General features: G+C 44.3%; 1 protein-coding gene across 1 annotated transcript in view; it reads left to right on the forward strand.

The window, feature by feature from the left end:
• thbs4a (thrombospondin 4a) overlaps window positions 1-15,729 on the forward strand; it is a 100,112-nt gene extending 84,383 nt beyond the window's left edge. Inside the window, exons 17-22 of the mRNA XM_080189733.1 lie at window positions 533-711; window positions 2,447-2,495; window positions 4,267-4,463; window positions 6,000-6,172; window positions 12,092-12,231; window positions 15,433-15,729. Coding sequence (XP_080045859.1) covers window positions 533-711; window positions 2,447-2,495; window positions 4,267-4,463; window positions 6,000-6,172; window positions 12,092-12,231; window positions 15,433-15,479 — 785 coding nt within the window. The 3' untranslated portion in view covers window positions 15,480-15,729. The remainder of the gene's footprint in view (window positions 1-532; window positions 712-2,446; window positions 2,496-4,266; window positions 4,464-5,999; window positions 6,173-12,091; window positions 12,232-15,432) is intronic.
• Window positions 15,730-16,206: the final 477 nt, after the last annotated feature.

A 16,206-nucleotide genomic window follows, 5' to 3' on the forward strand; every position in this document is an offset into this window, starting at 1 on the left:
GAGAACATCAACAACCAGAGCACACAGTGCATGGAGAGCTGCAGGGGCCCTGTTGAGCTCCACTCCTGACCATGACTTAGCTAGCCAAAGATTGTGAAGGTTATTGATTTAAATGGACCAGGACCTTTTCCCTCCTTTTGGTCAGCGCTGATTATAATGTGATAGTGAGAAGAACTGAAACTCAGAGCTGCTGCTTGATTATTGTCTGAAGCTGAGTTTGGAAATTGAGTATAACATGAGCAAGATCTATCAACATTAAATTGGAAGACATTTCATTGACTGTGGTGAATGTGTAATACAATACAATGTAATAAGGAATGATGTTCAGGCCAAGTTATCGGTTGTAAGTGCCAACCTGATTCAATATTACAAATAACAATTCAATTCAAAGGTGTCCAAACCATGGCTCTTTGTAGCTTGTTGCTATGACATTTTGATACTCAGTGATTTAAAAAATACAGATTATCAACAACAACTATCATCCCATCTGAAACATGATAAAAATGCATTTGTGCTTTCATTATCCATTCAGTCGATGGAGTAGGAGACATTTGTGAGGGGGATTTCGACCATGATACAATCATTGACAGAATCGATGTTTGTCCTGAAAACGCAGAGGTGACTCTTACTGATTTCAGAGCGTACCAAACTGTGGTTCTCGACCCTGAAGGAGATGCACAAATTGACCCAAACTGGGTTGTACTTAACCAGGTGAGAATATCTTTTATTATTCATAGAATCCTGGCAGTGCAGAAACAGGCCATTTGGCCCTTTGGCTCTGTACTGACTCTCTCCAGCAGAGCATCCTATCCAGATCCTGTCCCTATTACCCCACATATTTACACCACTTATTCTCCTAACCTACACATATTGGGACTCTAAGGGGCAATTTAACATGGCCAATCCACCAACCTGCACATCTTTGGACTGTGGCAGGAAACCGGAGCACCTGGAGGAAACCCATGCAAACATGTGGAGAACATGCAAAGTCCACACAGACAGTCATCCAAAGCCGGAATTGAACTCGGGTCCCTGGCGCTGTGAAACAGCAATGCTAACCATTGTGGCACTGTGCTATAATCATTTTTAAAATGTACCTGGATTCATCATAGTTTTGTGACGATGTATTAGAGTGTAGCCATGATGTGGAGATGCTGTCATCACTCACCTGATGAAGGAGCAGCACTCCAATAGCTCGTAATTCCAAATAACTCTGTTGGACTTTAACCTGATGTTGTGAGACTTCTTACAATGCATTTGATTGGCAGCTGTCTAGCCCTGAAGCCTCTCTCTAAACTTCTTTGTCTCTGCTAAGCTCTGCAATTCTCTCCTGATAAACATCTCTCTCTCCCTACCTCTCTACTCCTTAATGATGCGGTTTGAAGTTCCACCTCTTTGGCCAAGTTTTTAGTCAAATTTTGTCTGAAAATGCTCCTGTCAGATGACGCCTTGCTACATTAAAGGTGTTGTAAGTTTAATCATTGGAATATAAATATACTCATTGGAATTCAGAAGAATAAGGGAAGATCTTATAAAAACATATAAGGTTATGAAGGGAATAGATAAGATAGAAGCAGGGAAGTTGTTTTCACTAGCAGGTGAAACCAGAACTGGGGCCATAGCTTCAAAATAAGGGGGAGCAGATTTAGGGCTGAGTTGGGGAGAAACTTCTTCACACAAAGAGTTGTGAATCTGTGGAATTCCCTGCCCAGTGAAGCAGTTGAGGCTACCTCATTGAATGTTTTTAAGACAAAGATAAATAGATTTTTGTACAGTAAAGGAATTAAGGGTTATGGTGAACGGGCGGCTAAGTGGAGCTCAGTCCAAGAAAAGATTAGCCATGATCATATTGAATGGTGGAGCAGGCTCAAGGGGTCAGATGGCCTACTCCTGCTCCTAGTACTTAAATTCTTACGCTCTTCTGATTGGCTTCCCAATTGTAATGTTAAACTCATTCAAAATTCTGTTGCCTACATCCTCCCTCACATTAAGTCATGTACACCCCTGCGCTCTCTGATCAGCGTTGGCTCTTGATCTGATATCACATCAAGAATTCTCATTCTTGCTTTCAAATCTTTCCCTGGGCTCACCCCTTCCTATTTCTATAACCTTCTACAGTCCTGGAAACTGTTGGAATCTCCACAATGCACATCCCCAATTTCCAATGCTGCACCATTGGCAGTCCTGCCTTTAATTGCTGAACCCTGAGCTCTGGAATTCCTTCCCTAACCTTCCTGGCCTCTTTCCCTTTCTCTCTCACTGCCTTTCTCTGAGGCACTGGTTAAAACCTACTTTGATCAAGTTTTTGGTCACCTGCTTTAAAATCTACTTAAATAGCTTGGTGTCAGATTTTGTTTGATAAGCACTCCTGTCAAATGCATTATTAAATGTGCTGTATAAATGCAAGTTCCCGTTGAGTTCTGTAACCAATTATTCATCATTACAGGGTATGGAAATTGTGCAGACGATGAACAGTGATCCGGGCCTGGCAGTTGGTATGTGAAATCATGCAGCACATTTCAGTTCATTGGTGCCCTAATTTTAGCTTTTGAATAACATTTTACAGGCCATCCCTACCTGCACCTGCAAACCTGTCAGCTGGAGACTGTCAAAATTTCCCCCCCTGGCCTAAAACATAGGATGAAATTTCCTCCCACACTTAAGAGTCTCATGACGTAACACTGGCCGGCCAGCCTCTAATTCACCAACCCCATCAACAACTGATTTAGTCCCTCAAAGGTCAAGGTACCGGTTTTAAATGGTGCTGCAGCATAAAGTAGTTCACCTGGAACCCTGGGTATTGTTCCCCGGCACAGCCCCAGCATTGCCCTCTGACGCTGCTCAGGCAATACCAGAGTAGTGCCCCCAAGTACTGCCTGTTAGTGACCCCTCCTCTGGGTGCTGCACTCACCAGAGCTCCCTGGCATGTCTGCTCAGCAGTGCGCACCTTCAGAGACCAGTTGTGATGCACACTGTTCCGTTATCACACTACCATGCCTGGTTTTTCTGACAGTGAGGAAGGGGATAATTTAACCACAGAGACCTGATCTTTTTTTATGTCTTTGTGGGACATGGGTGTCGCTGGCTGGCCAGCATTTATTGCCCATCCCTGGTTGCCTGAGAGCAGTTGAGAGTCAACCACAGTGCTGTGGCTCTGGAGTCACATGTAGACCAGACCAGATAAGACAGGCTGATTTCCTTCCCTAAAGGACTGTAGTGAACCAGATGGGTTTTTCCGACAATCAACACTGATTTCATAGTCATCAGCAGATTCTTAATCCCAGATATTTTTTATTGAGTTCAAATTCCACCATCTGCCATGCTGGGATTTGAACCCGAATCCCAGAACATCAGTTGAGTTTCTAGATTAATTGTCTCGCGATAATACCACTGGGCCATCAACTCCACCTGAAGGGAAAATCCCCATGAATACTAATGCTTTGAAATGATGCTCCCAACATTGAACGTTGGGAAAAGTGCCCCGTCTCTGACAGGAGGGGGAGGGGACAATCACATCACGTGTTTACATTGTAGTGAAACACCACTTGGGAGTTCTTGCGAGACTTTCTGCTCTGATTGCTGACCCCGCCCAATGTAAATGAGCACGGTTGCAGTAAATCACTACACACTATAAAATCCTGTTTATTGCTGCAAAAAGTTCAGTTATTTGAAGAGGAAATTATAAATTAGCTCATAATAAATATAAACTAGTCACTGATAAACCCAATCCAGAATTGAGGAGAATGATTAGAGTGTGGAATTTGCTGCCATGCGGAATAGTTGAGGGAAGTTGCATGGATGTATTTAATACAATGTGAGTTGAGTATCTGAGGGTGAAAGGAAGAGTGACATAAGAACATAAGAACATAAGAAATAGGAGCAGGAGTAGGCCATCCAGCCCTTCGAGCCTGCCCCACCATTCAATAAGATCATGGCTGATCTGTGGCTGCTCAGTTCCACTTTCCCGCCCTCTCCCCATAACCCTTAATCCCCTCTCCTATCAAAAACATGCAAATGAAATTAGGAGAAGTAAGGTGATTACAGGTTTGGATGGGTTAAAGACACTGGCATTGACCTGATGGGCCGAATGGACTGTTTCTGTCCTGCATCTACTGTGTAATTCTCTGTAATTCCACATAGTTTATTATTTGCTGCATTTCAACATTTCCATGTTTGGAGCACATGCACAATTTGATGATTAGTCCTCACTATAGAGGAACAGTGGTGAGTGGGGCTGCTGGCTGATTTTTTTTTGTGACCTTACAGGTTATACTGCTTTTAACGGAGTCGATTTTGAAGGCACCTTCCACGTGAACACGATGACAGATGACGACTATGCTGGGTTTATATTTGGGTATCAGGACAGTTCTAGTTTCTACGTGGTGATGTGGAAACAGACCGAGCAGACCTACTGGCAAGCTACCCCATTCCGTGCTGTGGCTGAGCCTGGCATTCAGCTCAAGGTACACTGAGCACCAGGGTCCGTTGCTTAGATTTTCTCACAAAAAAAAATCAACCAAAGCCTTTAACTCAGCTAATCAGGAGTGGGTGCTCTCAGTGGTGACAGTAAATTAATTTACCTCATAACCTCGTAATCACTGTCCTCAATCACTGCTGACTGTCAATCATGTGAGTATGAATTAGCTGTAGAGCAGCCAGAGTTGGCAGAGGTGTGTTCACCCCTGACTCTTTGCGGAGCTAGGCACCACCTTTGTGAACTGGTAGTGGTTCCACTCAATCAATATTCAGATTGTTGACGACAATAAGACCTTGCAAGTCTGTGCCTATCACCCTGGCAGCTCACATGATGCCTACATTCTGCGACACTCACCAAGGCTGTTTGTCGCTCCTGCTCCTTTGGATGGATGGCTCCTGGATGTGACAGAAGCTATTCACTGACAAGGTGGCTCATGAGCCCGGGGCAGCACAGTGGTTAGCACTGCTGCCTCACAGTGCCAGGGACCCAGGTTCAATTGCGGCCTTGAGTCACTGTCTCTGTGGAGTTTGCACGTTCGCCCCATGTCTGCGTGGGTTTCCTCCGGATGCTCCGGTTTGGTCCCACACTCCAAAGGTGTGCGGGTTAGGTTGATTGGCCATGCAAAAATTGACCCTAGTGTCAGGGGGATTAGCAGGATAGATAGGGCCTGGGTGGGATTGTGGTCAGTGCAGACTTGATGGGCTGAATAGCCTCCTTATGTACTGTAGGGGTTCTAGGATTTTAAGAACAGAAATGGAGGAGAGGTACATGCCTCCACATGGGCAGTGCTTGAGGGGACCACTGGGCTGCTGAAGGTGCAGTTCAGTTGCCTGGACCAATGCAATATTCTCCAGAGTCCTGCAAGGAATGGGGGGGAACAGAGGCTGGGGATTATGAGGCAGCTCCAGATGCCATGGAAGACGAATCTACGAATAGATCTGGTGAGGAGCCTGGGCAAGTAAAGGGTGAGAATGTGGGGGCTAACATCAGGAGGCTTCAGAGAAGCAGGTATACCAGAGGGACCGTGATAATATTCACCTACAGCTCAGCTGTCCTTGCATTGATTCCAGCTCAGACACTGACCCCATACAAAACATTTATGATGCACCAAGCCAGGACCCCAAATTCCAAGCACATTCTATGCAATGCATGTTGCAGAAAGGACAACCTTCACATGCTCTCAGCAAGTCCTGGCAAAAGGAGCTTGTATTCATTTCTGGCACAGGATGAAAGCTGATAGCAATGTAACTTTCTCCCAAAATGGTGGCCCTGAGAAGATCATTGAATATAAATATTAACTGAACTTGTTACTTGTTTTAATTTGACTCTGTTGCCCTTGAGTCTAAATTATTTGGTCTAAGCCTCGTACTTACAAAAATGAAACGCAGAATGTAATCAGAAATGTGTTTGCGTATGGAATCTGAAGAAGCTTTCAAGGTTGACATTTTATCTTTTTAATTGCTTGTCAAGATTGATGCCATGCCTTTCATAGTTTTAATTTCCTGTCATAACTGCCCTTTAGGCAGTCAAGTCAAACACCGGACCAGGCGAGCATCTGCGAAATGCACTCTGGCACACAGGAGACACCACAGACCAAGTCCGACTACTATGGAAAGACCCCAGAGATGTGGGGTGGGAAGATAAGGTCTCGTACCGCTGGTTTTTGCAGCATAGACCCCAAGTTGGATATATCAGGTAGAGTGGAAATCTATTCCTATATATGAATCAGATCCAGCTACTTTATTTCTTTCATTGTGATGAAACTAGACCTATTAACCACATCCAAATCCATACCCAGAGTGCAACCATTCATAACGTATCCCAAATATCAAAAGCAAATCAATTTGGAAGATGGTTATGGATGAGGAAAAGACCATTCAGCTTATCCTATCTCACCATTCCAGAAGATACTCCAGGGCTTTTGCCTCCACGTCAATAGCTGCAAATTCATTTCATGCATTGATCACTCTTCCATGGAGAAGAACTTCCTGACCAGCCCCAAATGATTGGGGAGTGGAGAGGGACTGAATGGCCTCAACCTGTACCAATATCTGAAATTTATGCTTGAATCTCTCAGCTTATGTCACTAGGGTCAATTTAACACAGCCAATGCACCTAACCTGCACACCTTTGAACTGTGGGAGGAAACCGGAGCACCTGGAGGAAATCCATGCAGACATTGGAAGAACGTGCAAACTCCACACAGACGGTGACCCAAGGCTGGAATTGAATCCGGGTCCCTGGCACTGTGAGGCAGCAGTGCTAACCACCGTGCCACCGACTTCCATGGCTGATCACACAGCGCCCAGATCTTTCCTCATAACTCTGACAGCAGCAATGGAATTTAATGTCCTCTCCTGTGGTGAATGTTGGGGTGGGGGGGGGCATTTAATAAGGTCAGAGGGTGGCAGATCAGAACCCTGTCAGCTTCCCCCCGCCCCACCATGTTTAGGTCCATGGTGGAAAGGCCCATGGATAGCTTTCCCATGCCAATTAGGGCCATTAACTGGGCAATTAAATCCAACTTGAAACCCTGATACCTGCTCCTGTTGGTGTTAATCCATAACACCATAAGAAATAGGAACTGGAGTAGGCCGTTCGGCCCCTCAATGTGGCTGGCCTTCTCAAAAGGAGGTGACTTAGGGCTCTCGCTGGTTCTGCAGCTGGCAACCAAGACCCCTGTCGCTTCCACTAGGTTCTGCAATATGCAACCACAGGGTGGGAAAAGGTCAGCTGGTTCTTGCCTGCCCCACATGTGTGATGGCTAAAGCCCCTCCCCCACCATGATGCTGAAGGAAACAGTATAAAATAGAGGAAAGAAATCAGGAGCATTGAGGAACATTTCTTTGTACTGCCCTCTACTCACCTGAACCAGGCGGTCATAGAGCTGTGTTAATATCCGTGTGACGGAATCTGTGCCCCAGTCAGGAATAACCTGGCTCTGGTTTAATGACAGAGTCAGGATCCGGCAGTTTGTAACAGGCACATACTCTCCAGGAAAAGAACAATCAGCCAACATTGTCTGTATAGATGCAAGAAACAATCCTTTTCACTGTATACACAAAGTGAAGGTGTTGGCGTTTGACTGGGGTGGGCACAGTAAGGAGTCTCACAACACCAGATTAAAGTCCAACAGGTTTATTTGGAATCACGAGCTTTCAGAGCGCTGCTCCTTCAGCAGGACTCACCTGATGAAGGAACTACGCTCCAAAAGCTCGTGATTCCCAATAAACCTGTTGGACTTTAACCTGGTGTTGTGAGACTCCTTACTGTGTTTCACTGTATACTACTAATACAAATGACAATAATAAATCAAATCAAATCAAATCTACCCTCCTCTCACATCGTTTAAACTCATATCCTTTGAATTTCCCATGCTATCCTTTTCTTTTATTGGTGTCAAAACACAACCCTCTGATGCCAGTCACAAAGATTTGGCTCCAATCTGGATCATCAATCTTAACATTAAACGTTCCATGAACTCTGGTAAACTCCTTTGTTGAGTTTTGCCATCCCAAATGGGAATAACTTTCATGTTAACCACTGAGAGGTAGGCAATTGAAGGAGGTATTAAACAGGTTGCTGATTTGCTATCGTCCATGTTCTATTTGGGAATGATGGTTATAATTAGCCCCGGTGAGTTTGCATTGATGGAGAACCCTCACGGCAGTTACTGTCACACTGATAGCTCAGGATTGAAGATTCACAAGCTTTGCTGTTGAATCCTGTTGGTAAAAAACAAAAGGTCCACGTCACACCCAGCCCCTGCACTGAGCCCATTGCCCTGAATAATGCTTATCCTACAATTTACAATGAATCATTGCACAGATGCAATGCTCTTTGCCTGAAGGCAGAATGCTTCACATATATTACAATTAAAATTTAAAATGCTAAATCTCCGTGATGGCCTCAAAGCAAGAGGACTTCTGTGTTAATAAGACTTTCAGACCATATAGGCACAAGTTCAATGATTAATTTGTCTAGAGTCATCTTTTCTCAGCTGGGAGAACAATAGGTTATGTCACTGGCTTTAGTCAAGCTGAGTTATAAAAAATAATAATCAGCCAGGCTCATGACACCCGATTACTATCCAGAAACATCCGCCTGGAAGTGTCCTGGTGGGTAATGTTCTCCACAGTCAACTATCCTGCTCATGTTCCACAGTTAAAAATATTATTTTGAAGATTGAATCCCCTCAGCCAGACCCTTTGGGAAGGAGCCAATTTAAGTTAAGGGTGAAGAATAGGTCGGAGGAGTGGAAAGGAAAATGGTTCAGCTTAGCAATTTGTTCAATAATTGTGTTAAGGAAGTGATTCCTGCTGCACCTGAGGGGTAGGCCTCAGATATGCCCAATATTTTGCTTAGGGTCTCACTTAAATAGAGTCGTAGAGATTTACAGCATGGAAACAGGCCCCTTCGGCCCAACTTGTCCATGTCCCACCCCTTTTTTTAACCACTCAGCTAGTCCCAGTTGCCTGTGTTTGGCCCATATCCCTCTATACCCATCTTACCCATATAACTCTCTAAATGCTTTTTAAAAGACAAAATTGTACCAGCCTCTACTACTACCTCTGGCAGCTTGTTTCAGACACTCACCATCCTCTGTGTGAAAAAGAATTGCCTCTCTGGACCCTTCTGTATTTCTCCCCTCTCACCTTAAACCTACGCCCTCTAGTTTTAGACTCCGTTATCTTTGGGAAAAGATGTTGACGATTTAGCTGTTCTATGTCCCTCATTATTTTGTAGGCCTCTACAGGATTACCCCTAAGTCTCTTACACTCCAGGGAAAAAAGTCCCAGTCTATCCAGCCTTTTCTTATAACCCAAACCATCAAGTCCCAGTAGCATCCTAGTAAATCTTTTCTGCACTCTTTCTAGTTTGGCCAGACCCGTAACAGTATTCCAAGTGTGGCCTTACCAATGTCTTGTACACCTTCAACAAGACGTCCTAACTTCTGTATTCAATGTTCTGACCAATAAAATCAAGCATGCCAAATGCCTTCTTCACCACCCTGTCCACCTGTGACTCCACTTTGAAGGAGCTATGAATCTGTACCCCGAGATCTTTTTGTTCTATAACTTTCCCCAATGCCCTACCATGAACTCATTAAGTCCTGCATTGGTTCGGTCTAGCAAAACGCATCACCTTGCATTTACTTAAATGAAACACCATCTGCCATTCGTCGGCTCTCTGGCCCAATTGATCAAGATCCCGTTGCAATCCTAGATAACTTTCTTCACTGTTCACTGTGCCACCAATCTTGAAGAATCTTATTCTTAAATAAGAAGCCTGATTGAAAAGCTTGTCTTACAGTTCACTTGGAAATGACAGCCACCTTCAGCTGCTGTTGTGTGGGTAGAAGTGTGAAACTCTTCTCCAAACTTTACTGGGAGAGATCTCATCACCTGATCCCCAGTCTTGGGGTAGACGAGGGGCTTGAAAAGAGTTTTTGTATCCCGGGGATGGGTCTTTGTATGCTGGTGGGGGAGGGGTGGCGGGATTAAAATTCAATCTGAGAAGAACCTGACAGTGGTTTGCAGTCAAGCGAGATGTTAAAATTTTCAAAATCTCAAATCTGACCCCAAGATGAATCCAAACCCATCCCCTTTGGGGTTTAACAGGGACGGGACAAGGAGCAGGTTAACTCTTAGCAAACTGATTAACCATTTAAATCTCATACTGAGACGATGGGCTTGATATTAATCCTGTTTTGCGTAGTTAACCCTGTCAACTGGGATTTCCAGGTCTCAGGAGACGGGGGACTGAGGGAAGGGCTGTTTCCTCAATAAGCCTTTCTAGCAGTGATTGTGGGCTGCAAGTTTCTCCTCCGGCCCACCGAGCTTTCTTCCCTGGGATCCAAAACCTCCTATCCATTTGACACCCTCATAATGAGGATCAGAATTCATCCCAATTTCAGAACCCCAGCCATCCCCAAGGACTCCAACACTCTCACTAACACAACTGCTGGCTCCCTGCCTGCTTTTGAAACCCCGTGTCTTTGTGGGTTTCCCCCGGGTGCTCCAGTTTCCTCCCACAGTCCAAAATACATGCTGGCTAGGTGCATTGGCCATGCTAAATTCTCCCTCAGTGTACCCAAACTGGCACCAGACTGTGGTGACTAGGGGATTTTCACAGTAACTTCATTGCTATGTTAATGTAAGCCTACTTGTGACACTAATAAATAAACTTTAAACTGAAGCAGCAACCCTTCAATTAGGCTGACTTCAAGGCAATATTTCTCAAATTTTTGTTTGCTTTGTGTAGCTGGCATGTTGCATCATGCAGTCCCTTTAAGATTGGCATGCATGGTGCTTCTTAAAGGAGCCATTGCTTACACATGGTATATTTTCTGCCAGTGTGACACATTCCTGCACACCCACGCGTCCAGGTAGGGAACCTGCAAAGAATGAATGGCACACTTCGTAGAATTAAAACTCCACAACTTGCGGGAAATCCAGATCTCTGAGTTTTCCAAGAAAAATCCTTCCACCTTCTCTCATAAAACCCACCCTAATCAATATCTGGGCCTCTGTTTAGAATCATGGGATCCCCACAGTGCAGAAGGAGGCCATTCTGCCCATCGAGTCTCCAGCACCCACAATCCCACTTAGGCCCTATCTCCATAAACCCACATATTTACCCCGCTAATCCTCTAACCTGCACATCCCAGGATACTAAGGGGCAATTTAGCATGGCCAATGTACCAAACCTGCACATCTTTGGAGTGTGGGAGGAAACTGGAGCATCCGGAGGAAACCCACGCAGACCCAGGGAGAACATGCAAATTCCACACAGAAGAGTGACCCAAGCCAGGAATCGAACCCAGGTCTGGAGAGCTGTGTGGCAGCAGTGCTAACCACTGTACCACCATGACGCCCAAAATTCCCAGGCAGTCTCCCATCCCAGTACTAACCAGACCTGAGTCGGCTTAGCTTCTGAGATTAGATGAGATCAGGTATTTTCATAATATGGCCGTAGGCAGGCGTTGCTGTGGAGGCCTCCAGAACTAGAAGCAGTAAATATAATATTATCATTAATAAATCCAATCAGGAATTCAGGAGAAATGTCTTTACCCAGAGAATGATTAGAAGGTGGAACTTGCTACCACGTTGAGGAGTTGAAACAAATAACATAGATGCTTTTAAAGGGGTGCTAGGTAAGTACATGAGGGAGAAAGAAATGGAAGATATGTTGATTAGGCTGGCTGACGTAAAGGAGGAGATTCATGTGGAACATAAAGACATAAAGCAGCCAGCATAATTACGGGCCCCACGCACCCCAGACATTCTCTTTTCCACCTTCTTCCATCAGGAAAAAGATACGTAAGTCTGAGGTTATGTATCAACTGACACTGCTGCTGTCAGACTTTTGAATGGACTTATCTTGTATTAAGTTGATCTTTCTTTACACTCTAGCTATGATTGTAACACTACATTCTTCCCTCTCTCGTTTCCTTCTCTATGAATGGTATGCTTTGTCTGCGTGTAGCACGCAAGAAACAATACTTTTCACTGTATGTGACAATAATAAATCAAAAACACACACACAAATACACATATATGTAAAGGTTGAGTGTCTGTTGTTATTCAAGATAGCTGGTGTGTTTTTTCACAGGGCAAGGTTCTATGAAGGTTCTGAGCTGGTGGCTGATTCTGGCGTTACGATAGACACTACCATGCGGGGTGGACGACTGGGAGTCTTCTGTTTTTCCCAGGAAAATATCATCTGGTCCAATCTCAAATACCGCTGCAATGGTAAGGAACTGTTGTCCCTCACTCCTTGTGTGTGGCAATGTTTGTGTGTGGAAAGGGTATCAACATTGTGGAATTCGACACTACAAAGCAACATCTGAAAAGAGAGGTTGTGATTTCAGTGTAACCTTCCACCAGAATTGGAAGTCAAGTAAAACCCTTAGTAGAACGAATCAGTGTTAAGAGAGGAGAACTGGTCAGTCTGAAACTCATGCTGGTTAGGTGCGTTGGCCATGCTAAATTCTCCCTCAGCGTACCAGAATGTGGCAATTAGGAGATTTTCACAGCAATTTCATTGCAGTGTTAAAGTACGTCTACTTGTGACACTAAGAAATAAACTAATCTGATTGCAACCTCAACCCCACATTCCCATCTACCTCCATAACCTTTCACCCCGCCCCCTTGTTAATCAAGAACCTATCTCACTCTGTCTTAAGGTTCTACTTGCACCCTTTGGGGAAGAGAGTTCCAGAAACTCAGTAACCTCAGAGAAAAAAATATTCCTCACCTCTGTTTTAAGTGGGCATCCCCTTATTTTTAAACAGCGGCCCCTCGTTCTAGGTATTCCCTCAAGAGGTAACATCCTCTCTATATCCACCGATCTATCTTTAGTTATGTCTATATATATATATATGGTACTCTAGTAGTTAAAGTGCTGGTTTAACAATTAAATCTCACCATGCTAAGTTGGAAAGTAGAATTCAGTGAATCTGGTGTTTGTGGGATGCCGCCAGATGGAATAATGAAAGTTACTAAAATAGTTTGAAAAGTACAACTGGTTCACTAAACCTGTCACATCTTCACAGCCTGACCTATGTGTGGCTGTTCTCACGCACACTACATACTTCTTAGTGGCCTTTGGGCAACTGGCCAATAAATGTGACCTTACCGTCATCGCTCACATTCTGAGAATAAATCAGAAGAGGCCACAGTATGAGTGACAGTTTGGCAGAGGCACATGAGAAAGTGACCAACTCTCACAGAAAAGTGTGGTTGTGCTCCAGTGGAACGGGGTCAAATGAATAGGCCTTGCATGTGCAAGTTGCACAGGGAAGCATCGCTTAAAGCCAGCTGATGGAAAAATGAAATAAAAACCAGAAACACTCAGCAGGTCTGGCAGCCTTAACTCTGTGGACAAAGAAACATTGATCATATTTCAGGTTAATATGATCTTTCATCAGAACCCCTGATGATGGAAGAATGGTAAGAAATCTCACAACACCAGGTTTAAGTCCAACCAGTTTATTTGATAGTAATCCCACAAGCTTTCAGAAGGTTCCACACACCTGACGAAGGAACACTGTTTCTGAAAGCTTGTGGGATTACTATCAAATAAACTGGTTGGACTTAAACCTGGTGTTGTGAGACTTCTTACTGTGTTTACCGCAGTCCAACATCTCTACATGATGGAAGAATGAACAGGGCACCCCAGAAATCAAACAGGAGAAAGAGTATTTCATAGAATCATCATAGAATCACACAGTGCGGAAGAGGCCCTTCAGCCCATTGACTCTGCACCTACACGTGTGGAACACCTGACCTCCCACCTAATCCCATTTACTAGCACTGGGCCCATAGCCTTGAAGGTTCATTCAGGTACTTTTAAAGGTGGTGGAGGCAACCCACCTCCACCACTTCCCACAGGCAGCACGTTCCAAACTGTCACCACTCTCTGGGTAAAACACTTTTCCTCATATCCTCCCTAAACTTCCTGCCAGTCACCTTAAACTGGTGTCGCCTCGTGACTCACCATGGAACTAAGCTGCTTCTTACCCAAGCTGATGTCCATACTGACAGGTTTGTGTTGTAATGTCAAAATGCTGCACTGTGGTCTGACCACTTTGGAACCTTGTGAGATGGAGCATCAAGACATAGCGAGTCTGTTTTTATTATCAGAGCAGAAATAGTGGGTGAGTGCAGAAATGTGGAGAACAATTGCTAGATTTGCTGTCCATTAAACCCATTTAACTGCTAGTCTGTGATGTTTCAGTATTCATGAATGTTACTTATACTCTACCATTAATCCGTCTCCTCCTTGTTCAGACTGGTGAAGGGAATTGTTTACGATCTACCAGTTTCCAGTTTTGATAAAGATATCACTGCCTAAAAGTAATGCCCCCAGCATTAAGCCTGAATAAAAAACTGCCCATGCCATAAAACAGGAGAGGGCAGTCCAATCCCGCTCATATCTCTTCCTGGCTACCCAAAATATCCTAGCCCAAAACCCTGGAGTTATCTGCTGCTCTGGGGGTTCACCTTCTCCTTCTGCTGTGGTCCCGGCAGTGGCCGCTGACATGAGTCTTGGAGCCTGTCAATGTGACCACGATACACACAGCTGAGAATACTGGCAGAGGATTTTGTCTATCAGCAGACAAATGGCACTCACATTTTTGTTTAAGGAAATGTAGGCTTTCCCTTTAAGATTATTAAAGATCATTTGAATTAAATAATTAATATGATTACTTACTGTTCATATTCATTACCCAAAGCACAAAACTGGCCAGCATAATTGGACCATACCACACGTGCCGAGCTTGGGCCAGCTGAGTATATCCCACTCCATCCATTAACCACCGGTACAGTCAGCAGCAAACATCCCCGCAAAACAAATCATCACTTTAAAAAAGTACTGCCAACAGGCTGAAACAATGCAGATTTCTGTATCTGACCAGTGACAGCTGTGCCAGTGAGTCTTGCATTTGAGTCAAATGGTCATGAATTTGGGGCAGCACAGGTGGCACAGTGGTTAGCACTGCTGCCTCACAGCTCAAGGGACATGAGTTCAATTCCCACCTTGGGTGATTCCACGTGGAATTTGCACATTCTCCCCATCTCTGTGTGGATTTCCTCCAAATGCTCCTGTTTCCTCCCACAGTCCAAAGATGTGTAGGTTCAGTGGATTGACCATGTGTAATCGTTCCTTAGTGTCCAAATGATGTGTAGCTTCGGTGGATTAGCCAGTCGCAGGGACACGGGGATGGGGTGAAGGGGAGGGCCTGGGTAAGATGCTCTTTCAGAGAGTCTATGCAGACTCAATGGGCTGAATGGCCTCCTTCTGCACTGCAGTGATTCTCTGGATCTATGGTGCATCTCTGCCGCTGCAGACTTGCAGAAACATGATATTAATTTCCAAAACCACTGAAATATCGAATACCCAGACTCCCTACTTCTGACAAGACTAACAATCAGCAATTTTCTTTTCAGATACAGTCCCTGAAGATTTCCAGGAGTTTCGGGCACAGCAGTTGTAGTCCCTTTGTGGAGACTCAGCTGCAGGATGGTCCATGTGGAGCTAGTCCTGAGTATGGAGAGGATGAAAGAGCTGTGAAATTAAGAAATGTGCTTAACAAATAACGTAAACAAAGTCTCAGAGCTGTCTCTGACACTTACACTAGACATTCCAATAAAACATTTTAAGAAGCCATATTTAATTACATTGCTCTGATTGTTTTATCATAATTTAACATCATAGCAGAAACTGTATAGCTTCCAAAATGTTAATTAAATCCATCATTAATGCTATCCATATTTATTCTGAAGCAGATGTTACTCTATAATATGTCACACTGTGTAAAATGTCTACTTTCTTTTGTTAATTTGTTCTTGGATATGATGACTCTGATAAGCTTGGGTGTACCTTCCATCCCTATTGTGTCTACATTTTAGGATAAAGCAACACAAAGCACTACCGTCAATCGCAAATTGACAGTAATGCCAATCAGTTTGTGCCCCTGTCTGACTAATTTGCTGGCATTAGCCAGGATGGAGCCACTTTAGTTGGTCTCAGAATTCCCAGGATAGGGAGGAGAAAAAAATTGCCAAGTTTCCAGTTCCTGGTCCCTAAGAATAGCAGCTATGTACCTGGCAAAGGTTCATTTAAATTTAGAACTTTAAAGTTATCACCTCAGTGGCTAAGTTGCAAAATGCACTTGCCTGGGAAAACTGAATCAGACAGGTCAATCATTTGCCAGTGTTGCG

The sequence above is a fragment of the Carcharhinus amblyrhynchos genome, chromosome 5, assembly GCF_965287045.1.
Source record: "Carcharhinus amblyrhynchos chromosome 5, sCarAmb.v2.hapA, whole genome shotgun sequence".
Lineage (NCBI taxonomy): Eukaryota > Metazoa > Chordata > Chondrichthyes > Carcharhiniformes > Carcharhinidae > Carcharhinus > Carcharhinus amblyrhynchos.